This window comes from Zosterops lateralis, assembly GCF_965231275.1.
Source record: "Zosterops lateralis genome assembly, chromosome: 2".
Classification (NCBI taxonomy): Eukaryota; Metazoa; Chordata; class Aves; order Passeriformes; family Zosteropidae; genus Zosterops; species Zosterops lateralis.
In genome coordinates this window covers 65,384,046-65,408,189 of record NC_139763.1, presented here as the reverse complement: position 1 = coordinate 65,408,189, position 24,144 = coordinate 65,384,046, and the positions used below count along the sequence as shown (strand labels likewise).

General features: G+C 39.6%; 1 protein-coding gene across 3 annotated transcripts in view; it reads left to right on the top strand.

Moving 5' to 3' along the window:
- COG6 (component of oligomeric golgi complex 6) overlaps positions 1 to 8,282 on the top strand; it is a 53,037-nt gene extending 44,755 nt beyond the window's left edge. For all 3 annotated transcript variants that reach the window (XM_083855097.1, XM_083855096.1, XM_083855098.1), the window contains 2 exons: positions 2,333 to 2,412; positions 5,903 to 8,282. In XM_083855097.1, the coding sequence (XP_083711223.1) occupies positions 2,333 to 2,412; positions 5,903 to 6,050 (228 nt within the window). In that variant the 3' untranslated portion in view covers positions 6,051 to 8,282. The remainder of the gene's footprint in view (positions 1 to 2,332; positions 2,413 to 5,902) is intronic.
- The last annotated feature ends 15,862 nt before the right edge of the window (positions 8,283 to 24,144 follow it).

Here is a 24,144-nt window from a genome sequence, read left to right as displayed (position 1 = left end):
AGAAGATATTCATCTAATCAGTCCTACTCTTTAAGAATAGCTGAATTACATGTCTGGGAATACTTTCTTCGTTTGTAGTAATTTGACTGCTTGAAGTAATAAATACATAAATTATTTCTGAAGGGCTAGTAATAGAATAATATTTTCTAAGTCTTGAGAAGCAGATCTTTACTTACAAGAATGCTGTCCCACGAGTCATCTTAACTTGCTAAAAGCAAATACTTAGCTCTAATTAGTTTTAATCACCAAAGTTTCTTTTTTTGCCTCAATGCTTTGAAATATAGGTTCTGCTATCATTTATAATCTTAGTACTAAGGCTTTGATTTTATGCAAATAGTTCAGCTTTACTCAGAAGTTAGATTCTGGGTTTATGTCAGAGTTATGGGTTTTTTTTTTTAAGTTGAAAGCTACAATGTATTTTAAAGAAAATTATCAGCTGATATTTTTTCTTAGAGTGTGTGAAGGCTAGAGATAGCAATATCGCAGTTCAGTAGGCAATAATGTATGATCTCTCACTCTTCTTACTTAGCCAAGTTTAGCTTTATTCTAAAAGTTTAACTGTAAAGGCCTGCTCATGCAGCAATGTATGTATACACCCATGGAAAAAAATGGAATTTAAAAACGTTTTTAAAAAAACTTTTATGTTGAATGCATCCCAATTATGATGGTGTAACCCATTTTTTCTGTTAAGGATTTAAACCAGCAATTCCCAAGCTGGTTGGATGAACAGAGCTCTGGCACAGAGCATTCAGTGGTATACTCAGATCAGCATGCATTCTTATTAAAACTTATGAATTTTACATTTAAAATATCTTCTGTTTATCATGGTCTTGTAGGCTAACAATGAATTTAAAGGCTGAAGCTTGGGGACCTTCTCTTTAAACTATATATATGTAACACTGTTATCTACAGTGGTACGTAATAATTTCCCTTGAATAGTTAAGAGAAGAATCCAGCTGTTTTATTTTGTTCATTACTTAATACCTTCTTCTGTGAACAAACTTCAACCAGAATGCAACCAAGTATGCTGAAACCAAACCCACATAGATTCCATCTATCAGCCTAATCTATTGGCTTCTCAGGATTTAAACCGGGGGGAAGTACTTGCAGGCAGATTAACTGGCTCCCATTTATGCTTAAAAGTTTTCCAGGTCCCAGCTTTTTAAGTTGCTTGTACATGCTTGCAAGTGGGGTGCTTGTTAAGTCCATACCCTTCTCAACAAAGCTCCCTTGCTTTCCAAACAAGGACAGAAAACCCCAAATAATTAATTTGTAAGAACTCTGACTTCATTACATGTTTTTACCTGTGTTTTAAATGATGGATGGATGGGGATTTTAGGAGCTGAGAATGTTCATTCAGTGAATGAATGAAGAGGAAGGTTGGCATCATTAGATAAACTTACTTAGGGCCTTATCTTAGTGAGTAATCCCAAAGATGGAGATTATACAGGTTTTTTGGATAATCTGTTCAATGTTTGATGACATTGCTGGTAAGAATTCTTCCTCTCACTGCCTAATTAAAATGCTTCTTAGTGTAATATGTATTCAAAATTCCTTGTGTTTTCACCTGTGAGAACACTTGGTTTCATCTTCTCAGTAGTCACCTATTTGACCACACAGTCACAGAATGGTTTGGGTTGGAGCAGACCTTAAGAACCGTCTCGTTCCAACCTTCCTGCCTTGGTACAGGGATACTTCCACTAGACCAGGTTGCTCAAAACTGCATCCAGCCTGGCCATAAACACTGCCAGGAATGGGGCAGCCCCAATTTTTCTGATTGACTGTTGAAGACTGGAGTAATGTTTTTTCTTGGAATCAAAGCACTGCTCTTATCACTGTATTCTGTGAGAAAGAGAAGTAGGCATAGAAGCAGTTCAAGATGCCTGAAGTAGGTGATTTGCTCTTTGTTTTTCCCAGCATAAACAGTGACTCCCTGCCAAAAAGTAAAAAGAAACATGAAAAAAGAATCAAGCAACATGTCTAATTTGGACACAGTAGATAGTAGATAGCTCTGAAGCTGTCTTGTATTCTCTCTGCATTGAATAGACTCAGTGTGATCTTCAGTGATGTATAAGTGCCTGCACCAGCTGTATAGGAAGCTTGGATGGATAATTATAGAAGCTGGATTCTCATTATTTGCCCTCCACTCATATTCCTCAGGGTCAGAAACAAAATTTTGGTGGTAGAGGTGCTGAAGTCAATAATTTGCTTTGGACAATTAAGTTCTGTGTTTTAATGTAATCAGAGATGTTTTCAGAAGTTGTGGTTTTACCTATTTTCCTGTAATGGCAAGGTGTTAATATGTTGATCTCGTATTCTCTTCTCCTTGCAGGCTCAGTTTGATCGTTATCTGTCTGCTCCAGATAGTCTGGTAATGTCTCAGCTGAATTTCCTTCTGAGTGCCACTGTGAAGTAAGTACCTTGCCTCTGAATTTCTATTATGCCTGAATAATGATCACAAAGATGAATTTGATTAGGTTTTAGTGAATCATGATGAGAATTCAAGTTATCAGCTGTGATGATATTTGCATTGTCCTTCAGGTCACAATTCAGTTTTGTTCTGACTCTCCTCTTTTTGAGCAAGCAGTGAGGGGCATCTAATTCTGTAACTTTCTCAAGTAGCTACTCTTGATTTAAGAGACACCATCAAAATGAATTACATTAATCTATTTTGAACATGTTCTGCTGTGTCAGCAGTTTTTTGTCAACTTAGTTATAAATTGTTTTAGAACTATTTTGTAAGCTTTCCAAAGACAGGTGAAATATATAATTCTCCAAGATTTCTTTTATCCCCACTGCTTTGTCAGTTCTAGAATTTTCACCTTTGTTGTCTTCTGCTGTAGAATATTGGCATTCTGTCTCATTGAATATTTTGCTGAGATTATTTTACTTTTCACCTAATGTATTTTTTTTAGAGATTTCTTTGAAGTATGGAAGTAAGAACTTCATTATTTATCTCTTATCTTGTTTTTTTGAATATAGCTGAACCCTGAGGCTAGGGAAAGTGCCACAGGTTTCTTTCCAATTAAATGTGAACTACATGAAGACTTTCTGTAGTAAAATTCAGAGAAATATATGTTGCACTGATCAAAAACTTTCCTTGACATTATTTTTACCACTCTTGTGAAGAACGCAGGTAACTGAATATACCAGAAACTGAGAGAAGTACATCACATTTTACATAATGCAACAGTATTTGGAGTTTCATTACTAGTGCTTGTCCTCAATGGGGTTGTATTACAGCATCTTGCAATTGAAAAATGACATGTCAAGGGAAAAATAATTATTGTTGGGAATTGAACAGTTTGGTTGGAAGGGACCTACAATGATCAGCTAGTCCAGCTGCCAGGTTCTCGTGCTGCATTGCTCAGGTTCTCCTCATCCAAAGACTTCCAGTGTCACACCATACAGATGGAGCATGGCTGTGCACAGGGAATGCTGTTTTTCAGCTGGCATTGGGTGTCTCTGCCAGATTTACCATTCCCACAGCTGGCAAGCTGACCCTGTTGTGGGAGAGCTCTATTCTCTGTACAGATCAAGCAGGGCAGCTTGACCAATAATGTCATTGAGACATCACAACTTCTGCTTCTTACTGTCAGGATATTAAACTGTATTTTAGCACTTGATATATTTTCTTAAATGTAGGTCTATTTAAAAATCATAATGACAGTAAATGTATTTTGAAAGCCTCAACTTTTCATTGCTAACACAGAGGTAATTTTAAGAGGTAGATTCTATGCTACCATAAAGACTCTGGCGCAGTGAAAGTACTTGAACTTAATCAATCCTCCTGTCAAATGAACCAAGACTAATTGGTTATGTAGGCACTATCAACCTTATCCCATTGATAAGCTTTTTAAACCTCTCAGCACATTTCAAGCTGAATTAATATTATCTTGCAGCAGTGAACAGTTGAGAGGTAAGAGGGGGACCTTGTGTGAGGTTGATTGCTATCACTGCTTCAACTCAGCTAACATGCAGAAGTTTATTAACCTGCTATAATCAATCCTGTAGGTCAGGTTCTGCTCAGAAAGAAAACAAAATAAATAAATCAGTTAGCCCATTAGCCTTCAAACAACTAACTTTAAACACAAGCAGTCCTTCTGAAATTTAAATATTCATTTACTGACTTGCTTGGAGAATCACTGTCCTGCTAGTCAGTATTAAATAAGCCTTGAAAATTCTGAATTTTCTCAAAATTCAAGCAAAATATTTAACCAGTGCTATAACTTAAATCCCTGGCTATAGTAGTTGGAATTTTCAATTTTGAAGACATTTTTCCTGTAATCAGACAATTGAGAGGTAACCTATGAGGTCTTTGGTTCTCAGAATCAGACCACATGCTTTGATAAGGGACCAGTGTATTATATACTCATTGGCAATATAATTTAAGCTTTGCAACTGTGAAGAACATTCCTTCCAACATTACCAGTGCATGCTCTTGTCTTTCAAATTCCTTCACTCATTTAAAAAGCCTTAAGCTATGTATTCATATGGTTGTTGGTCTTGAAAAGCTCTTTTCATTCGTGTTGGATCACAGAAACTGAGTGCTGGAATTACTATTTTTAGCAAGTGCTGCCATTTGTGTTAGTAATAAATGTATCACGTTGTTATGGCAACTGAAATCCTAATGTACTGATTAATGACACTGACATTATTTGATTGAACAACACATGTGATTCTGTTCAGTCCTCTGAATATTTTAACAAACTTTTTTTATTTATCAATTTGATGCACTAGTTCTACCCAAATTCTGTGTGCAATGCTTTCATAAAAGATTGTCATGTTACAGTACCTTAGTGATCCCAGGCTGAGGTCAGGGACAGTTGTCTTACCTGAACACCCTGAATATATTTCCCCTATAGTAGTGGGTTTGAATTTGCTATTATAAGGACAGTCCTTTTTTCAGGTATTCTAATAACATAGCAATACTTGCAGTTGATGCTGTATATAAAAAAACTGGATACTGTTTGTCAGAATTGGTCTTATAATCTGCTTTCTCATAGCTTCTTGTCCCTTACTGTTTCCTGTAAAGAGAAAGATTTTTGTACTTCATCTTTGAAATTTCTTTAATGTCTCAATTGCCAGCAGTCTGTGAATTCAGCCCTGATTTTAGTGGATGCAATTTTGTTGCTTTTGTTTCTCTGCTGCATATTACAGCAGGGCTGACTCTGGATTTGTGGTTACCTTGGTTTCCTCAGCTTCTGCTGGAGTTCCCATTGCATGGGTTTGGCTGTAAAATAGTTGTAACTGCTGTTCCTAATAGATGAAAATGCGTCTGCTACTGTAAGCACCATCACCACGATGATTTAAGTAAACTGATTCAATGGGCAATGTAAAATAAAATTATTAGGTTGTTTGTAAAAAATATTAAACTTCCCAGTTAAATTTAGCATTCAGTCTGTGTGCACTGTTATTCGGGTATTTATCTCCAGAAAAATAACACGATACAGACTTCATAGCATTGTTGGTAAAAGATTGTGTTTTAAATCTCTGATCACTATCACTGGTTTTTGTCTGATTATGGACTCCTAATGGAATCTTTCTGTCGAGATAAGGCAAATAGAATATATTTCCTAGTAGATGAAAAAAGTGTGTATTTACAAAGGACAGTGAGAAGCTACTGGAGGTAGAAGGTAAATCACTAAGTTTATCAGTCTTTTAAAATATACAGGTGAGTGCAGGTAGGAAACTGATGTATGCAAATTAAATCATTTTATTAGTTTCTGCTTGATTGTAGAATTAATGAAGCTCCTATCTTGGTTACTGAGATACGAGAGAAAGAAGCCCTTTTTTAGGAGTTTTTAATGTTTATTTTTAATGTATGTCTTTAATTCCTTGTATGTAGTACAGTTATATTCCCTATAATTTGCAAATTATGTTATTTTGTTTTGATTTTTAGAGAGCAGATAATAAAACAGTCAACAGAACTGGTCTGCAGGGCTTACAGTGAGTTATATGCAGCTGTGATGGATCCTTCAAATGAATACAAGGATCCAGAAACCATCCTACACAGATCTCCTCATCAAGTTCAGGCACTCCTTTCATAGTCTTGCATCTCTCAGATTTATCAGAGTCCATAATTCTGTATTTCTTGAGTATTTGCATTGAATTATTTTTCTGCTTTGAATTTGAATGTGTAACTGTATAGTTAAAATATGTAGGAATGCAGTTTTCTTTAATCTGCTTGGCAGAAGTCTAGTCTTTCCTGTGTCTTTGAATACTTTAAATAGGCCAGAAAATTGAATATAGATTGAAAATTATTTTAATGTATTTCTCTGATGGAAGTGGACCTTGACAATGTGCAATCTCTTTGAAAAAGGAGGAAAGCTTTTTTCCTTGCTGTACATAATCCTTTCAACTACAGGTTTAAGCAATGTCTGTTATGACCTCACCAATATTTTTATTTATTCTGTTGTCTGTTCTCTCACTCTTTTTCTCAGCCTGCCATCAGTAAACACCGATAACTGAAATTTTAATACAACTGATACACTTTGAATGACTCATGCATCACTTTTGCAGCTCATAAATCATTTCAGAATACTTGACGCTCTTTTGCAAATCCTGTTGATTAAATCTATGAGGCAAAATTTGTGTGGTTTTTTTTGCAATCTTTTGTCTAGTGTTTTCTGACAGAAAAAGAAATGTTTGAACTACATGCTTGTACATAACCTGGAACTTAATTATAATTCTGTTTTACTGGAAGGATTTTGGTTTAGTGCAGTTGTTTTTGGTAGAAATCCTTGTATCAGTTAAAACTTGCTGATCTCCAAAGGCTGGGACCATGGAAAGTGGTTTACACAGCAGTATGGCCATTCCTCTCTCACATGTACATGATTTTTGGTTTGTTTGTTTTTATGTCCAGAAAAAGTCCATCTGCCTTAGTACAAGTATTTACTCAGTTCATAAACCACCAAGAGATTTTCATGGTTTATGTGATTTGGGATTTATGTGGGAGAGCTGGGGTGTGTAGATGTCCCAGTCCGATCCATAGAGATCCATAAGTGAAGCTTCCGTTTCTTTCCTCCTTTGGTGCACGCTGAAGCTTTCCTGTGTAGAAGCCTTGATATTACATAGTTATGATTTAGGGGACTTCTGCTTCCAGGAAAAGAGGAAAATAAATAAGTAGGATACTTGTTCTCTATTGTGTCTTGTGATAATTATCTGCAAATTCCTTAAACATAGTTATTTTTTAGGAAAGTATTGGTAAAGAGAAACCTTCAGGAAACAAAAAGTTAGTAAAATGGATTTGTGACTAGTTTTTTTTTGTTAATTTGTTTTTAAAGGATAATTTAAGGAAACTGCTTTGTTGGAAGCATTTAACTTTTTTCTTCTCTTTGTTACTGTAGGAGTGCCACAGAGTTATAACAGTCACCTGAGTTTACTCTCACATTATATGTGGCTTATTTTATGTACATCAAGGAGGAGAGGAGCAGTCATTCATATTGAATAACTTATTTTACTTTTATTAGTAATAATAGTCCACATACAAAATACATACTTGGCGGCAGCCAAATCTGCAGCTTAGTGTCTGCTTGCAAAAGAGCAAGGCACAAAGAGTAGCAGCAATATATTTTAGCCTCCTGCAAGACTCATTGCACAAAATGCATTCAATACATTGGCTCAGAAAGCAGCTTCTGTGGTAATGCCACGATAAAGCAATAGCTCCTTTTCCAAATGGGAGTAATTTGTTGGTATAGAAAGTGTAAGTGTCCCTGGAGTTCTTGGGCCAGGCATTAATCTTCCTGTAAATATGAATGTTAGATTTATTCTGTTTAAAATCTCTAGACCTGTAAAACAAAAAATTCTAGAAGCTTAGAAAAACTCTTAACAGGAAATTGCCAGGTAAGGCTCTTGTATTATTCAGGTTTTGCATTGCCATAGTATACTTTCAGGCAGCTGTTCATTGTTGTTTAATAATGTTAATATTGCTTAATATGCCTGTAATTATTATCTAATAGAGAAAAATTACATCAGTTGTGAAAAGACTATAAATTAGCTTGAGATGAGCAGACTCATGAACTTTTTCCTGAAATAATACTCAACCTCAGTCTCCAATAATCAGTAGCTTGCATGAGGATTAGTAAGAGGTTGCTTCCTATCTTTGATTCCATGTAGAGACTTACTCATGATCTTGTCTTCTCTTGGTAAAAATGCAAAAGCTATAAAAGTTATAATTTAGGAAGATTAAAGTCAATCACTAATTTTGGTCTGTGCAATAAAGTTAATGACGAATGGTTACAAATAAGAAAGGACATCAATAAAAATATTTGACTTACTGACTCTGTCTTCCAGGTTGTTATTTTCTCTTGCTTGCCTTCCTATGAGTAGGAAGGAAAATGGGATTAGATTATGACCTGCCTTTTCCATCTTGGTATTTCTGACCCTTTTATTCTACAAATTCCTAGGATTTCCACAATGGGAACCTTGAAACTACAGTCCTCTGATTAGCTAGAGGATCCATAAGCATTGCAGTAAATGAAATCACTCTGGGTGTCGATACCTGGCCCATTTTCAGACCAGTTACTGCAGCTCTGACTTGAGCATCCCATGCCTGAAGAGATACTCCCATGGTTGGGCTAAGTCAGTCAGCCCCTGCTGTTGGTCCTTATCACTTTTCCTGGAGAGAGCAACTCCCTGCTCTGTGCTGGGCCATGACTGGGGAAGGGGGCACAAGAGAGGAGTTTGCACACTGCCCACAGCAGGCAGCACTCCTGCATGTGACAGCCTGACAGCCCCATTCTGAGAACAGATGTGTTGTCTGGTACAAAGAGCACTTTCCTGGTAAGTGGGAGAGCTGGGTTCTGGGCCAGAGGAGTTAGGAATCAACCATCTTCCTGGCGAGCACCCAGCCCAATGACTGTTGTGCAGTATGAGATGGGGCAGGTCTGTTTCTTCTCTTTTGAATTCAGCAGCTGTGCATTAATCAGTGCAAAATATGGGAGGCATGAGACAAGCAAAGAGGACTTTGGCCCTGTGGCACATGCATAAGGAGTCTCTGAGACATCTAAGGTCTGGACCTTCCTCCTTTTCTTACATCAGGACCTTATCTTTGATTCCAATACATGAGTCCGTGAAACAAAATCAGGTTCTCAGGACTTTTTCACCCACAGAGTATTCAAGGAGCAGCAAGATACGGAGTTGGGCTTGAGTTGGGCCCAAGGTGGTTCATCTGCACTGGTGGCAGTTCCTGGATGTTCACTCCTACGTGTACAATTTCCTCCTTCCTGTCTTATAAATGTGCACACCAGTGAGGAAATACAATATATTAAGTTTTAATTACAGCAAGTAAGCAGCAGCCCAACCATGGTGATTTTTTTCCTATTACAGGAAAACAGAAGCTTGCAGAGGTTTTTAGAAAGGTGATAATCTATTTGTTTTGCAGCATTTCAGAGTGCTCCTCCGTGTTCTCTAAGATTTATTACTGTAGCCCTGCATTTTGTCTGTTGGACTCAGCTGTAATTATTTTTATTAATGTTTTGAAATATGTGTTGAGGGAAAATACTTTCAGAACTGCTAAACTTTTCCATTCGTTTAAAAAAATGTATCTGTTCTTTGATCCCTTTGCTTGGCGTGCTGAGTCACTTTGTGGGCAACCCAGGGGGTGGGACGCTTATAAAATTTTGAAAATTAAACAAAGAGGTTAGACATATTTCCATGAGCAAAACACACCCTCCAGAAAGGAACACAGACATGGGTGTGGGTTTATTTGAAATCCGTGCCACCTGCTTCTGAGGGAAAATGTGGGAAAAGAGACATTTGCTTATGATAAAGGCACCCATCCAAAATGGCCCAGGTAGGTTTAGATGCTGCAAATGGATGTTAAATTGATGTTATGTTTGATAAGTTCAGAGAAATTTCAAAAATGATGGAACTCAACTCACATATTGAATTTACTTGTTAAAGGTTTCCAGTACATCTTTTCCCCACCAATCTTAAGAACTTCGCAAACCTTGTTTCAAGCCAATCCAGCAACTGCTACACAAATTCTAACCCTTGAATATTTAGAGTAAGATGAGATGCTTTGAGTCAGCCAGTGCATACAAAGCAGTAGTTGAACACAGAGCAAATGTGTTTCTTGAAAGATTTTCAAAAAATGGGAAATTAATATAATTTTAACTTGGATATTTGTCCTGAGGGGTAGGAGAGGCAATGCCATTCATGTGGCAAAGCAGATCTCTCTGGTGGTCCGCTACACAGTAGGAAATCAGCTTCAGTTTTTCAGAATCAAACTCCTTGAAGTGTTTTAAAGGAACTCGTGTGGTACTGTGCTGTGCTAAGCTGTTTGCTGCGCAGTGAGGCAGCCAAGCTGTGATCCAGTGGGGATGTCCATGCCTGGTGTATGTTGTTACTAAATGCTCAAAAGGTGGGTGAACCTCTTGGCACACAAAGGTCTTTTTCTAATATCCTAACTATCTCCATCCTTTAATAAATGGCCACTTTGTGCAGAGCTAATGCAGGTCTGAGGTAAACACAAGACATTGTTTCTGGCTTGGTACTCGACCAACTGTTTATCCACCTGGAGATAGTGCCGGTAGATCTCCAGCAATCTGCAGAATCCTCTGGTGCAAAGCTAAGGAAAAGCAAAGCGCAAAGGATCCCTTGTGAAAATGCACACTTTTGCACATTACTGTACATAACCTTGTGTGCATTAAGGCTTAAATGAGGGTACGACCCCCTCGTGCTACAGTTGTCACATTGGCTTGCATTCAATGGAAAGATAAACAACAAAGGCTTTGCTCTTAACAAAAGGAGTTTGTTTCGACTACCTTGCTTTAGCAGTAAGGAGACCTTGTTGGAGCAAGATATGTCTGAAAGGTGTTTGATAGATGTCTGCAGAGGAGCTGGAAAAGAGAGAATCTGTTGCAGGTTTCATATTCAGACAATGTAGCTTTCACTTGCTGCCTCGTTCACAGATGTGGCATTGTCAAATTGCAGGAAAATGCCTGGCAGACTATCATTGACTATTTTAGGGAAGAAAAAAATCAGAACACACTATTTATAGAAGCCACACAAATAAGTACTGAGTTCTTATCAGCCAAAGATAACATTAGTTGTGATTTATCAAAGTAGTCTTTATTTTATGGAAAATTGATAATAGGGTGTAATTTAATCCTCTGTGAATGTAATGTATATTTCAAAGGGTTCTTTTTTGTCAATAAAACCATTTGTTGTACTTGTTAAACTAATTAATCTTGTTGCTGTTGCTTAGGACAGGATAAAAGATACCCATTAATGAAAAAAGGGAGGAAAAGATGGGTTTGAAAGTTTGTGAAATATTTTGTACTCATTGCAAGCCAGTTTTCTGATCAAAACAGATTTCACCTTTCACTGCAAGCCTGTGTTAACCAAATTTGTGCAGATTATACATTTTTTTCTTTCTTAATTAAATAAAGGATTACCCCCCAAAAAATCATCTAATCTCTCAGTGCTTCACCTGCTCCAGGCATCAGGGTGTCCTCCAACTTACTTGGCTACCAATGCTGGCACAAGCTACCAACCCCAGAGCTGAGCGCCAGCAGGGAGGGTGATGTTCCTGGCTGCTTCTCCCTCCTCTCTGCATTTTTTCCACCATGTGCAAACACATTCCAGGAGTCACAGAGAAAGTGAAAAGGGAAGAAAATTGAGCTGTCTGGGTGCATCCTGTGCCAGTCCCTGGCCAGCCATGCACCTTTTGCTGGGTGAGGGCAAGTTTTGCAGGGGCAGAGCATGGGCCTGAAACTCTGTAAAGTCTTGGCTGTTAGAGGGATCCTGGCAGCAGTGCCAGGCTGTAGAGGCAGGACATGAGATCATTCTTTGGATCTGCAGCTGACCTTGAAAGATCAGAAAGTCAGAAGTGGGTAAGTCAGAAGAGGGCATATATTTTATTATAATATTTTTTTCCTTTTTTCTTAGTGTTTTGGTGTCCTTGTTTGTAGCCTGGCAGCCTCATGAACTTTTAATAGGAATTTATGAGTGATTTGCAGAGGATGACTCTTAAGAGACTGGCTAAGCTCCTTAAGGTCTTACCCCTTAGAAATGTCTCAGAAAATGCTCCTTCAGAAAGTTATGGGGAAATCCTTAATGATCTTTTCCTGGTTGTCTGTAGCAGTTTTGCATGATCATCCCAGTTTCTTGTACCCTCCATTGTAGAAACTGTCCAAGTGCAACATTTCTGTGAATTACTGCATCCAGTGGTTTCAAAGGACCTCAGATCTCCTGGACACAGAGGTGAGAAGCCTTGGTCACATGTTCGGCTCCCAGGGCCCCACAGGAGAGATTGTTGAGCAGGTCTGCCCTCTCCAGACCTTTCCCACCTTGCTCTGAGGACACCTGCCTACTTCAGCAGAAAAGACTCGCCCCTGTGCACAAAGGACAATTCCTTTGCTGCCTCCATTGCCTCTGTCTTGAGTGCAACTCACAGCTTGGGATAGGGCTGTCCATCTCCTTCTCAGCTGAAAAGAAAGAACAGCAAAATCACCAGATAAGCTACTTGATTTGTGTAGATGAAATAAAACCTTCAGCAGCCATTCAGTCAGAAATCTGAGTGGCAAGTCCAACCCTTCTGCCTTTGGATCTGGTGGCCCTGCTGCCTTATACCTAAATACTATGGGAACAACAAAACTTTATCACTGTGAAGATCCATCCCCACCTCAGAGAAGAAACCTGTGCCTCAGGTCTGGTGCTCCAGTCTACACCAGCAGATCAGGCTGGGTGTCCTCCCACAGCAGCCCTGCTAACACTACAAGGCAGAGCTGAGGTACTCCATGGGCTTCCAGGACAGGGGCCCAAGCAACTGCCAAGATCAGCTTGCCTGCACTTTGATCTGAATCTGAGGATGCTCTATCCTTGCTGTGCTCCCTTCGGTTTCAGTAATAATTTCTACTTGAACATACTCATGCACCATTTGATTATTTTATAAAATACACAAATTTCTGTTGATCCCCTTCCCCAAGCCTTCTTGGCAGCAGTCAAGAATATCACAGTAGTGATAAAAATATGCTTCTAATATTGATTAGTATATATATTATTGATTATATATATATTGATTATATATATAATTCTAATATATATGCTTCTAATATTGATTATATATATATTATTTTATATATATATATTATCACTAGTAGTGATAAAAATAGCTTTCTAATTAAATTAGATCATTTTAGAAAGTTCTTTGAGTTTTATGTTTCTATATCCAGAATAACAAAAGGACTGAAAACTACCAGCCATAGCCAGAACTGCACGAAAAGCAGCGTGGCCAGGAGGGTGAGGTAGTTGATTCTGTTCTTATGAAATCCCACCTGGAGTATTGTGTCCAGCTCTGAGGCCCTAAGCATAAGAATATGGACTTTTGGAAGGAACATTTCCCATCCCTCTGATTGTTAAGGCAGAGCCCAGGGAGAAAGGTGATTTCCACACACGGAAGTGCAGAATCTGTTCCAGTAATCCCTACTGGGCAGAGGAAAATAGCGACCTTCTTTCAAGCTTACATTTTTATGTCAACACTATATGATGTGGCTTTTACTTCGGGGAATTGATATGGACTGAGAAAATTGCAGAAAGGTGAGATGGTTTTTTTTTACCAGTATTTTTCTGTCCTGCAGAGCCTGTGTTGTCTTTCATAAACAGGTGAGGAGGTGTCTGTGGTTGTGAACATGTTCTTCCTTTTTCTTCTTGGAAATCCACTCTCAATTAGTCTGGAACATTAGATAAACTGGTGCTAATGAAATAAAAGGTTTTATTAGGTTACACAATGGTATGCAGTGACTTAGGGGACAAAGTCAAATATTTACTCAGGCTAACTTAAGGAAAGGAAACAGCTAAAGAGATCACAGCTGAAAATAAAAATTGCATCTGTCAGGTAGATTTGTAAATTAATTGGGGGGGGGGGGGGTAAATAATATAATGGTGTTCTGTGCAGAGCAACTGATTGTTTTTCTAACTTTCTATTATAAGTCTTTGCAATTACCTCCAAACACCCACTACATGATTGAGCTTTGGATCAACTCTGAAAAACTCTTCAGTATATGATTAAGACCAAGTGACTTCATGGGAATGTAAACATGTACTTAACTTTGAGTCCAACAGGTGTTTGAAGTGCAAAGACACCTCTCGTTGAGGGCATGGCTCACACTGATGTCAGGAGCACAGGACCTGGTGCTCAGAGTGATGCTTTTCTGATCAGGTCAAGAAAATTGCTTCAGAAGAGAATAATTGTGCTGTGGAATTGCTTATCTCTCCCTACAGACACCACAGTAGTGACCTGTTTGGAGACAGCTATCTGCTGGAAACTGAGTTTGTTTGGGTTGGCATAGCCTTGAGTAACTAGAGATCCCAGCATGGCCTAAAATACCCTTAAATGCCACAATCTCAGCAGAAACAAAATAATTCGATGGGCCCTTACCCAGCCAGGTACATACACACACTCCTCTCTGTGTTTTTCTGGACAGAATGTGTAGGCTGCAACCTTTCCCAGATATTTTTGAGCAATATCCTCCTCAGCACATTTGGGATGTCATGAGACCTAAGCTCTGCAAGTGCCAGCATGGAGCCCAGCTCATGAACAGCCTGCTGCTCCACATTCCTCATTCAACAGGTGCTTACACTGACTGCAGCCACAGCAACATGAGTTTGTACAGCAAAATTGAAGACTGAGACCCCCTATTTGCCTCTGTCTCCTCCATCTGAAAAACTCAACAGCCAATACAAACCCCAAACTCCTGAGCAGAGATGACTTAACATGATTTAGAAGGCACAATTTTTCCCATCCCCTGATGTCATATTTTCTCACCAGGTAAGTAAGTACATGCTTATGAGCAGCACCAGCATTTCTGAGATTGATTTTACTGATTTTCTGAATACAGAAATGCAGTGGATTTAAAATGTGCTGTTTGGGTACTGAGATTTACAGAAGCAGAAAGTTTTTCGCTTCCCACATACACTTACCCTGGATACATTTTCTATACTCATGATGTTCTTGGTCTAGAAAAGTTGCTGCAAGTATTGCCTAAGTGGAAAGCAGAATCAGCTCAGAGCTCTGTTGCAGGTGACTGAAGTGAGTGCAGTGGCAGAAGGTGAAGCATGGGGCTGCCTGATTTTTTTTTCATTGTTTGTTTTTCCATTGAGTTCCCAAAGCTCTGGAAATTTCTACAAACAATTCAGCACACGAGTAATCCTACTGCATGTATATATTTCAAATTCAGCAGGTGAATTCAAAGGAAGGAGACGTGCATGTGTATTGTCGTCGTGACCTCCATCCCACAGGCACATGAAAAGCTGCAGCTCATTTGAAGTTTGGTCTCTCAGCAGAGGTACAATCTTGAAATAACCTTTACCATCGCACCTCAGTTTTTTCTGGCTGCAACTGAAGACAGAGAAATAACAGCCTTTCTTCTGGACAAGAGCTGAATCCAACAAATGTGCTTAGAGCAAAACTCCCAATTCAGCTCTCTCCATGGAGAAGACCACTGGCAGTGAGATTTTATCAAACCAGTAGAAAAAAAATGTTCCTTTCTGCATTTCGTGCGTTAAAAATATGAGAAAAAAATGAGTTATGTATATTGGCCAATGTTTACGCTTTCAGGGAATCTCCCATTAACCTCAGATTTAATAGATTAAAACTAATCTAGTTACTGCATTTTTTTATCCCCTCCTAAAAGGATAAAGAGACAAATTTAATAATAAACTGTGTAACTTGGATATTGATGCTACTTGGTGTTAAAAGAGCACAGAACATGGAAACTCCCCGGTTATTTTCCATTTATCTGTTTTCTAAACTTATTTTTCTTCTAAAATTCTAATTATTTTTTTCATTTATCTGTTTTCTAAACCATACTTTTCAATAGTCTGTATATTTAAAGCTTAATCTTCACAGTATGTCCTGATTTCTGCTATGCAAGTGGAAATGCATGGAGTGCTGTGAATTTAGATCCGCATTTTTATGTGATGCCTATTCTTTCTAGTTTCAAGACATAATGCAGAACATTTGCAGCTTCTTTACGACTCTCCTATATACACATTGTTATTTTAGAGTCAAGCTGTTAAATGTGTTGCCTGTGACTGATTCCTTGTGAAAAGTCTTAACTGCAGCAATGATCAAAAGCAGGTTTTGGTCCAAAAAAACCTGATGGAGAAAGAAAGCAGGAGAAAACAACGTGCACAATGTACACTTTGAATGCAACAGAGCAAGAGTTAGATTAAATACTTTAATCAGAAGGTGAAAAGCAATTTGGTTTGGCATATTGCCATAGATCCCAGCTCCTGAGAACAGGAAATCCTAAAATCACAAGTCAGTAAAGAAGAGATTCACTAGGATCAGAGGAAGTGTGAGGAATAGGAGCAAGGAAAGATACGGTTTGCAGAAAGACATGACATGGAAAATGCTCACCAAAGGCAGAGATTGCTTCAAGAAGAAATTAAGATAAAAGTGGCCCAGAAAATGTGACAGGAAGCTGCTCTGGACCTTGATGGCAGAGTGAAAAGACAGGGGAAAGGCTGGCAAGCTCAGATAAAGGAGGAGGTTGCAGCCCGGATGATGGGGACAGGGATTGTGCAGAGGCTGCCAGGATAGAGGGAAGGAGGGAAAGGTATTTCTGCAGATAGCGGGACACTCTTCCTTCCACAGTTTCAGAGAGGTGGGGAGGGGGAGTGAGCGGCAAGATCAGAGGGTACTCGCTGAGCAATGAGACGGAGAGGAGAAATTAACGGGGAGCTAGTGATCATTCCTGAGTGAAGGATCCTGCCAAGCGCTGGAAATGGCAGGCAAGAATAAAGGCTTTTCAGGATTCAGGTAATGACAGTTCAGAAAGGCCCATCTATGTCAGAAACATCAATATAGTGTATTGCAGATGTTCACATGCCAGGCACAAATAAAGAAAACCCTCTTCATTTAGAAAACCCCGGAGTCACGTTCACCTTCCCATAAACCTCCAAGCCACAACTGGCATGATCCTTGTTCCCATTTGCAGTGCCACAGGCTGTATGATGCAGCCTGCAGGTGATGGGTCTGTGCCTGTCCCATGTCTCTGTGCAGAAGATGGAGGGACTCTGGAGAGCCTTGGAGGATGCTTAGGAGAGGCAGGAGGGATGCACTCTGCCAGTGGGACCCTTTCTGCTTTTGGCACCGGCACTAGAAGTTAGTGAGCTCTGTGGGAAGAGAAAGGGAAGTGAGCAGAACAGATGGAAATTGCCCTGCTGAGCCCCAGTGACCCCGATGCCATTGTTTGCTGATGGTGCAGAGCTGTTCGCTTGGAGCAGGGGGACAAGCAGGGGAGAGGTTTGCAGAGCCTGTAGTGGAAACCTGAAACAGCAAAGCAGGAAATCTGGGTTTCTTTGGTGGTTGTCACCACTGGTGGGGAAGTCACTCAATCTCTGTGCTTCAGTTCCCCGACTCTGAATGCTGTAAACATCAACTGGAGTCAAGAGTGGGCACCGACCCTGGTGGAGTGGGAGAGGTCTGAACAGACACACGGGTGAGGAAAGGGCTTCTGCTGCATTTTCACATCCAAAACCACAGCTCTGAATAAGCAGACATCTGATACTGGCAGCCTAATCTGAATCTTTCCCCTCTCATTGTGACCTGTTATGTGGCCATAAGGTGCAGGAAAATGGCAAGGAGGAGGCTCTGCTTGGGCCTCCTTGGCCATCCCCTTGAGTCTGCTCACAGCCAGCGTACCTGCCCTTCTTACTCTGCCTCTCCAGCAGTGTTGTAGAAGGATGCCAGATCTCTCTCCTCATATGAAACACCATTTAGCAAAGATAATGAGGTAGTAAAGTGGTAAGAACAGTTGCACACTTAAATACTAAATGAGATATTTTACTAATACTAAAGCTGGAACAAGAAGCCTAGCATCAAGTTATTCATAAGCTAGCTCTGGTCTAAAACATGGATACGTGCCTGTAGAGGACAATTCCAGGGTTATAAACACCTAGAGGACCACAGTTCTGGCCTTGCCTAGGAATTCACCCAAAGTAATTGCAGCTTTAAGGAGGCGCCTTTTTTTTTTTTTTTTTTTTTTTTTTTTTTTCTTTCCCTGCTGTTCATGTCTATTGAAAGAGATTATTTCTTCATTTTCCACCTAGCTAGATTAGATTTTTTACTGAGAGCTGTGTCTGCTGTCTAAAGAATTGTTTCTTGTATATTAGAGGCAGAACTGACTTTTTCCAGCCCCTTGTACTGCTGGTTCATCCTACAAGGACATTGTTAGCTGGTCATGGGGAGTAGAGATGAGGAATGGGAGTAGAGATAACACAGATATTTACCCTCGCCGAGGTTGTCCTTATAAATACTCAAATTTTTTTACCTAATAACTGAAGATTTGTTTTACATTATGCACCCTTTTTCTATTTTCTTCTCTTCTTCTGCCCTTATCTTTTCTGTATCAGAATTATCTGACTCTCTTTATCTTGTTGCTTTGACTCCCTTCTTTTGTTGCTAACGCAGTTTCCTTCTTTTGCCACACTTCCCTTGTGAAGTCTCCCTGCCTTTGTGCCCTTTTCCAGGAGCATCATCATCTATCACAAGCTGCAGATTTTATCTTTCAGCCTTCTCCCATAGTGGCTGATTTTAATCCTTAGTCCTAGTCACTTGTGACTAATTGGATTGCTTTCATAAAATCAGGCATTTGCACTGGGAATTTACCCTGTAGTAATCTGAATTTAAGTAGCTCCACTCTTAGTTGTTACTACTTTCAATCAGATACTTTTCACTGTGAAAAATCAGATTCAGGGTGGGTTTTCCTCTAATTTCTTTATTTTGAAGACTATTAAGGCGTACTCTCTAGAAAAGGGCATTTATTTTCTTAGGCTTTTCATTTTGTTTTTATTTTCTGTTTTTGTTTGTTTGATTTGTTTGTTTGCTTCTTTTAACAGCCACAAAACCTAGAAGAGAAGGTTTTGATTTAATTTCCTCCTTTTCCTGCATCCAGCAGTCTCTCAAGCCCTTTCTCCTGTTTTCTATCTCTTGGTTCCTTGCCCCCTGGATCTGCCTGGGATTTCTTTACCACATGGCACTGTGCCAAGTAGTGCCTTCCCTAAGGCTTCAATATCAAATCTCTAATTGCTCTAAGCACCATGTTCTTCCTGTGCTCATTAGGCTGCATCTTCACTTCTCAGTGCCTTTTCTGCTTCTTGTTCAGTACTGCTTTACTTACAGCGTTTTTAGAATATTGAGGACCTTCTCAGGGTGTCTGCACTTGTTTTGGTGGGGATTTTTGTTTTGTTTTGGTTGGTTATTTTGTTTTTAATAGATAGACCCTACTTCTTATACTGGTGGAAACAGCCATCCTGTAAAACCTTGGAGCAACCTTGGATCTCATGCAGATGAGTGTGAAGGATACCCAAAGGAGGACATGATAGAATCAAAAAAGCAGGGAATGGCAATTATAATGATGAGTAGAATGGAGCAAACTGCATATGAAGGGAAACTGAAAAGGCTGGATCACCTCAAGTTGGAGAAGAGAAGGCTGAGGAAGGACATGACAGAAGCTTACAAATCATGAAGGGGACAGTAAGGGGAATAAAAAGCTGTTGTTCACCTCATCCGTCAATAGCAGACGTGTGGGCACTCAATGAAATACAAATGAATTTCTAACAGAAAGTAGCGAGAAAAATTTTACACAGCAAATAGAGAGATTTGGGAATTTGTTGCTACTGGAGGCTGTGGAGATGGATAGTATCATAAGATGCAAAGGGACTGGAGAAAAAAAGTCATGAACAACAGATCAATAAACAGATCCTAAAGAAAAGAGGCCAGGATGACCCTCCTAACTTCCCTAATCCTGTAGTTGCTGTGTGGAGCATTACACAGCCAGTGGGCCTTGAGTGGCACCAAGGCTTGTGAGCTGTGCCCAGAGAGCCAGGACATACAAACTCTGATCTGGTTTGGTCTGGTCTGATCTCATCTGGGAGGGTATTTCCTGCACTCTCCTGCCTTTCCTGTTTATTGCTAGACATCATTAAAAACCAGGAATAGCTCCATGCAGAGAGAAGAAAGACAAACAGGAGTGGGGCCTTTTGAGGTGGATGAATGCTCAGAGGATGGCAGAGTTAATAGGAGTCAGCAGAATTTCAGAGGGCTCAGGTGGAACCGAAACACTGGGATGCTCAGCAGGAGAAGGCAGAGGGAAGATGTGATGCAAATGGGCCTCCTTCTACACCAAATGATCTTGTTACATGAAAACTGCAAGAGAGGAAAACTGATTTGTAGTTTTGCCCTGCTGCAACTCATTGTAGGCTGTAGTGATATTGAAAATAATCCAGAAAGGAAATATATGGTGCTCCTGCAAAGTGTTAAGAAATAGACCTGATGTGTGTCAAGAAAAAAATTTATTGCACACAAAAGGATACTTTGTGATCAAAGCCAGTTTCTGGTTTTATCCAGCCTTCCTGTATAGGCTGATTACGGCTGCTCAATCTGTAATTTTTTAAAATAATATATATGCCCCCTGGCCTTTAGCCTTGTCTACTCAAACTGTGAGCAGTTACAGCTAGGGACCATCTCTTTGTATCTAGCACCTGAGAAACATGATTTAATTTAGCATGTAATGCTATTCTATAAGCACTTTTTCTTTTGAATGGATGTGCTGTAATGTCAGAGTATGGAAATCCAGTAAATACATCCAGTGATGTTATAAGGTGGGAAAATCATAAGTGAGCAATAGAAGTGTTTTCCTGTTGTGTATAATCAAGCTCTGGGGATCAGAAACATGGATGTTTTAAAGCACGTGCAACGGGAATATCAGAAATTTGTCATGGTGAATAAACATTGTGCAAGACATAATATATGTCATGTTTAGAAAATCTCCAGCCCTTAATGGAGATGGGGACCTTGTATGAAGGTGGATCTCTTACCACTCCCCTTCATGAAATCCTGACCACTCCAGTTTATTTGCAACACAGAGAACGTTAAAACATGCAAGCACATAATCAGTAACCAGTGGATAATTTTTAAAAAAACAGATTATTTTTTTTTTGTACAGACCTGTTCCCATTGTCAGCATTTCTGCATGATTCCTGTTTACCTTTTCCTAGGGAGTAATTTCACAATCAGATTCAGCTAGTTCATTTTCCACAAACCCAAACTGAAACTTAAAATAAAATCGACTTATAAAAAGAACTCCAAAATATGCACAACATAGGGAAAAAAAAAAAAAAGGAGGGAAAGCTTTGCCTTGAACCCTGATAAAGAGGTGAAGTTGTAATACTACCCTGCTCCCTATTTATCCAGTTCAACAGGCAGCTGTGTTTGGTCCAGCCAAGTGAAAACAGCAGCAAAATGTTCCTGTTTATATTGGGGCTCTTTAAAATCTGTTTTGGCGGCTGTTTGCTTAGCTCTAATTTATCAAAAACGAGACACCAGCAAAGAGTGGTTCCAGTTGAAAGCCTTGAGGCAGGGATTTCTGCAGGCACCAGTGGTGCTGGGCAAAGCTGTCCAAAGAAGCTGCCCAAGCCTCAGCCAGAGCCAGGCATTGCTGATCTCCACACAACGAATCTGCGGGAATTTGGGAGGTTAAAGGCTGGACACAAGCCAGGGGCTGTAAAAACAGGACACTTGATTCCTGTTTTGTGGCAGACACTTGTGTTAGCGTCTTTCTCTCCTACAGAAATCTTCCATCTGCTGTGTTAGTTAAGACTCACCAAGAGCCAGGCTGGTCCCAGCAACAAGTCCCTTCACCACTGACTCCTGGAGCATTTCTATCGTCTAAAGCTGATGATGTCTTTTTAAAGGCAGCCCGAGCCCTCATGCGAGCAGGAAAAGAAAATTCAACAAACAAACAAAACCTCAATTCCTTTTTCCCTACAATTCAACTTGTCAGAACATCAGCACTGGAGAAACTGGATTCCTTTCATTTCAGCAAGGGGAGGGGAGGCACTTTTATCACCTTTTCACATAATGACTGAGGATAAATAAAATTTAAAAAAAGAGAGAGAGAAAATGAAAAGAAATGTTTCAAGTTGAGTGAATCCTCTGGAGGTGCTGCAATTTGTCAGATTACATGAAGGTTTTCTGAAACTTTTGAAATATTTTCAGATTAAAGACTTTCTTAGAAATTGATGTCACTCTCTCCTTTTACCCAAGGGTTGTAAAATATAGCCTGAAATTCACTGTGGTTGGACAACAGAGAAAGAGATCCCCATCCCAGGATGTCATTATTGAATGCACCCTCAGCAAATTTGCAGAGAAAAAGAAGAATTTGGGGTGACCTAATTGTGATCTTTCAGTACCTTGAGGGACCTTACAAGAAAGAAACGTGACTTTTCACAAGAGCATTTAGTGACAGGACAGGAGGGGAATGGTTTCAAACGGAAAGAGAGTAGGTTTAGATATTAGGAAAATATTCTTTACAGTGAGGGCAGTGAGGTGCTGCAACAGTTTGTTCAGTGAAATTCTGGGTCTTCCATCCTTGAAGGTGTTCAAGACCAGGTTGGGAGGAACCTATGGCAGGGGGATTGGAATTAAATGATCTTTAAAGTAACTTCCAACCCAGTTCATTCTATGATACTGTGACTCTATGAGTGTCCTTTACGTGCAGATTATAGGAGCCAGAACTGAGTATATTTGTTGGGGTAAAGTTGCTACCTAACCTTTGCACTTTCAGTCAGTCTGTTTTGAATCTGCACTGTTGATTTTTGCTTGGAATAGTCAGTCACAGTTGTGCATAGTATTGTGATTGCTACCTGCACAACCCCTGTGATTTCAGGTTATCTGAAGAACACTGTGCTATTGAGATACTGCTCAAAAATGCAAATATGCACTGTGGGAATGCCCAGAAAATATGGTTTCTCATCTGACTTCTGTTTTTGCAAAGGAAGATAAACATTAAACAGTGGAAAGAACAAAAACATGATGGGAGTAGAGAGCATAAGGCAACAGGAGAAGATAGTTTTTAAGATGAAGGTTTTTGCAAACAACAAATACACTTGCCTTGAAAGCCACAGACGTTGTTTTCACATGACAGTAGCTCTCACACAGGGGCCTCAGGCTCAATGTAAGCTTACAAGGTATTTTTAGATGAGGGTGGTGGCTATTGCTGCTATCAGTGTCTGACCTCAACTATCTCTTAGTGTGCCAGTTCCTTGCTTACCTTTCAAATGTCTTACTTTGGCCTTCTACAGTAGCTCAGATTTCTGAGTCTTCTATGTATGAGCAGATTTCCCCCATTTAGTTGGTGCAGTCCGTAAAGAAAGTCTGTGAGTTCAAAACAAGGCTTAGACAACACTACTATGTACAAATCTAGAGGTGAAAGAGAAAGTTGGAAGACCATTTAGAAGGCATAGCTATGAAAAGGTGAACAGTTCCCTTCTTACTATTATTCTTCTTCCCTGCCCTTTTTGTATCATTCAGACAATGTGGACCTTTTCAAGGAGATGTTTTATCTATAACTTTGTGAAGTTAAGTCTATCATTATCTTCAAATCGTTGAGACCTTCAGGCATGAAAGGTTGTGGTCACCTAAAAGCTTTGCAAAGCACTCTTGGTGCAACAAAACCATTATGTCATGAAAAAGAGAAAAGGAATTCAAACCTGAGACAACTGCAATGCAACAATTCTGCACTTGGGAATAATTTCCAGCAAAGAACTGATGTTCATTTACAAGGATGGGACTAGGGACCAAAACAGAACTAGCAGACAAAACAGCTAAGCCTAAAATGGAGAGAGGAGAGGGGGCAGTGTGGCCACATGAGGTCTAAGCAGGCCCTTGGCAAGCTGGTCTTTAGAGCAGCCTGGAACACAAGTCATTGTGTGGCTGAAGCCATTTCAGCTATAAAAATTGCCACCAAACTGACATATGATTGATAGCTGATAACACCTTTTATCTTACACTGCCTGAGTCATCCTCATTACAATTAGCACACCAAGAGCAGCTTGTAAATTAGGGGTGTAATTGCCTTAACATCCCAACAGTCAAGAAAGAGAAGAATGAAACTCCCAAATTAACCCCAGTTTCCTGGAGGTGTGTCTCCTTCTCATGCAGTGTGCACCTACAATCATGAGTCAGCTACCTCTTTTGGTGTCCAAACTTGAGTAGAGAAAATTGGTTTGGAGGTCATTCTCCAAAAAGTCAGAAGGCAGCAGTGATGGAGCAGGGTCTGTGTCACACAGAGATGAGTCTGTGCAAGAAAGGATCCCAAGCCATGGAAATGAGGAGCTGTGTCTGCAGCA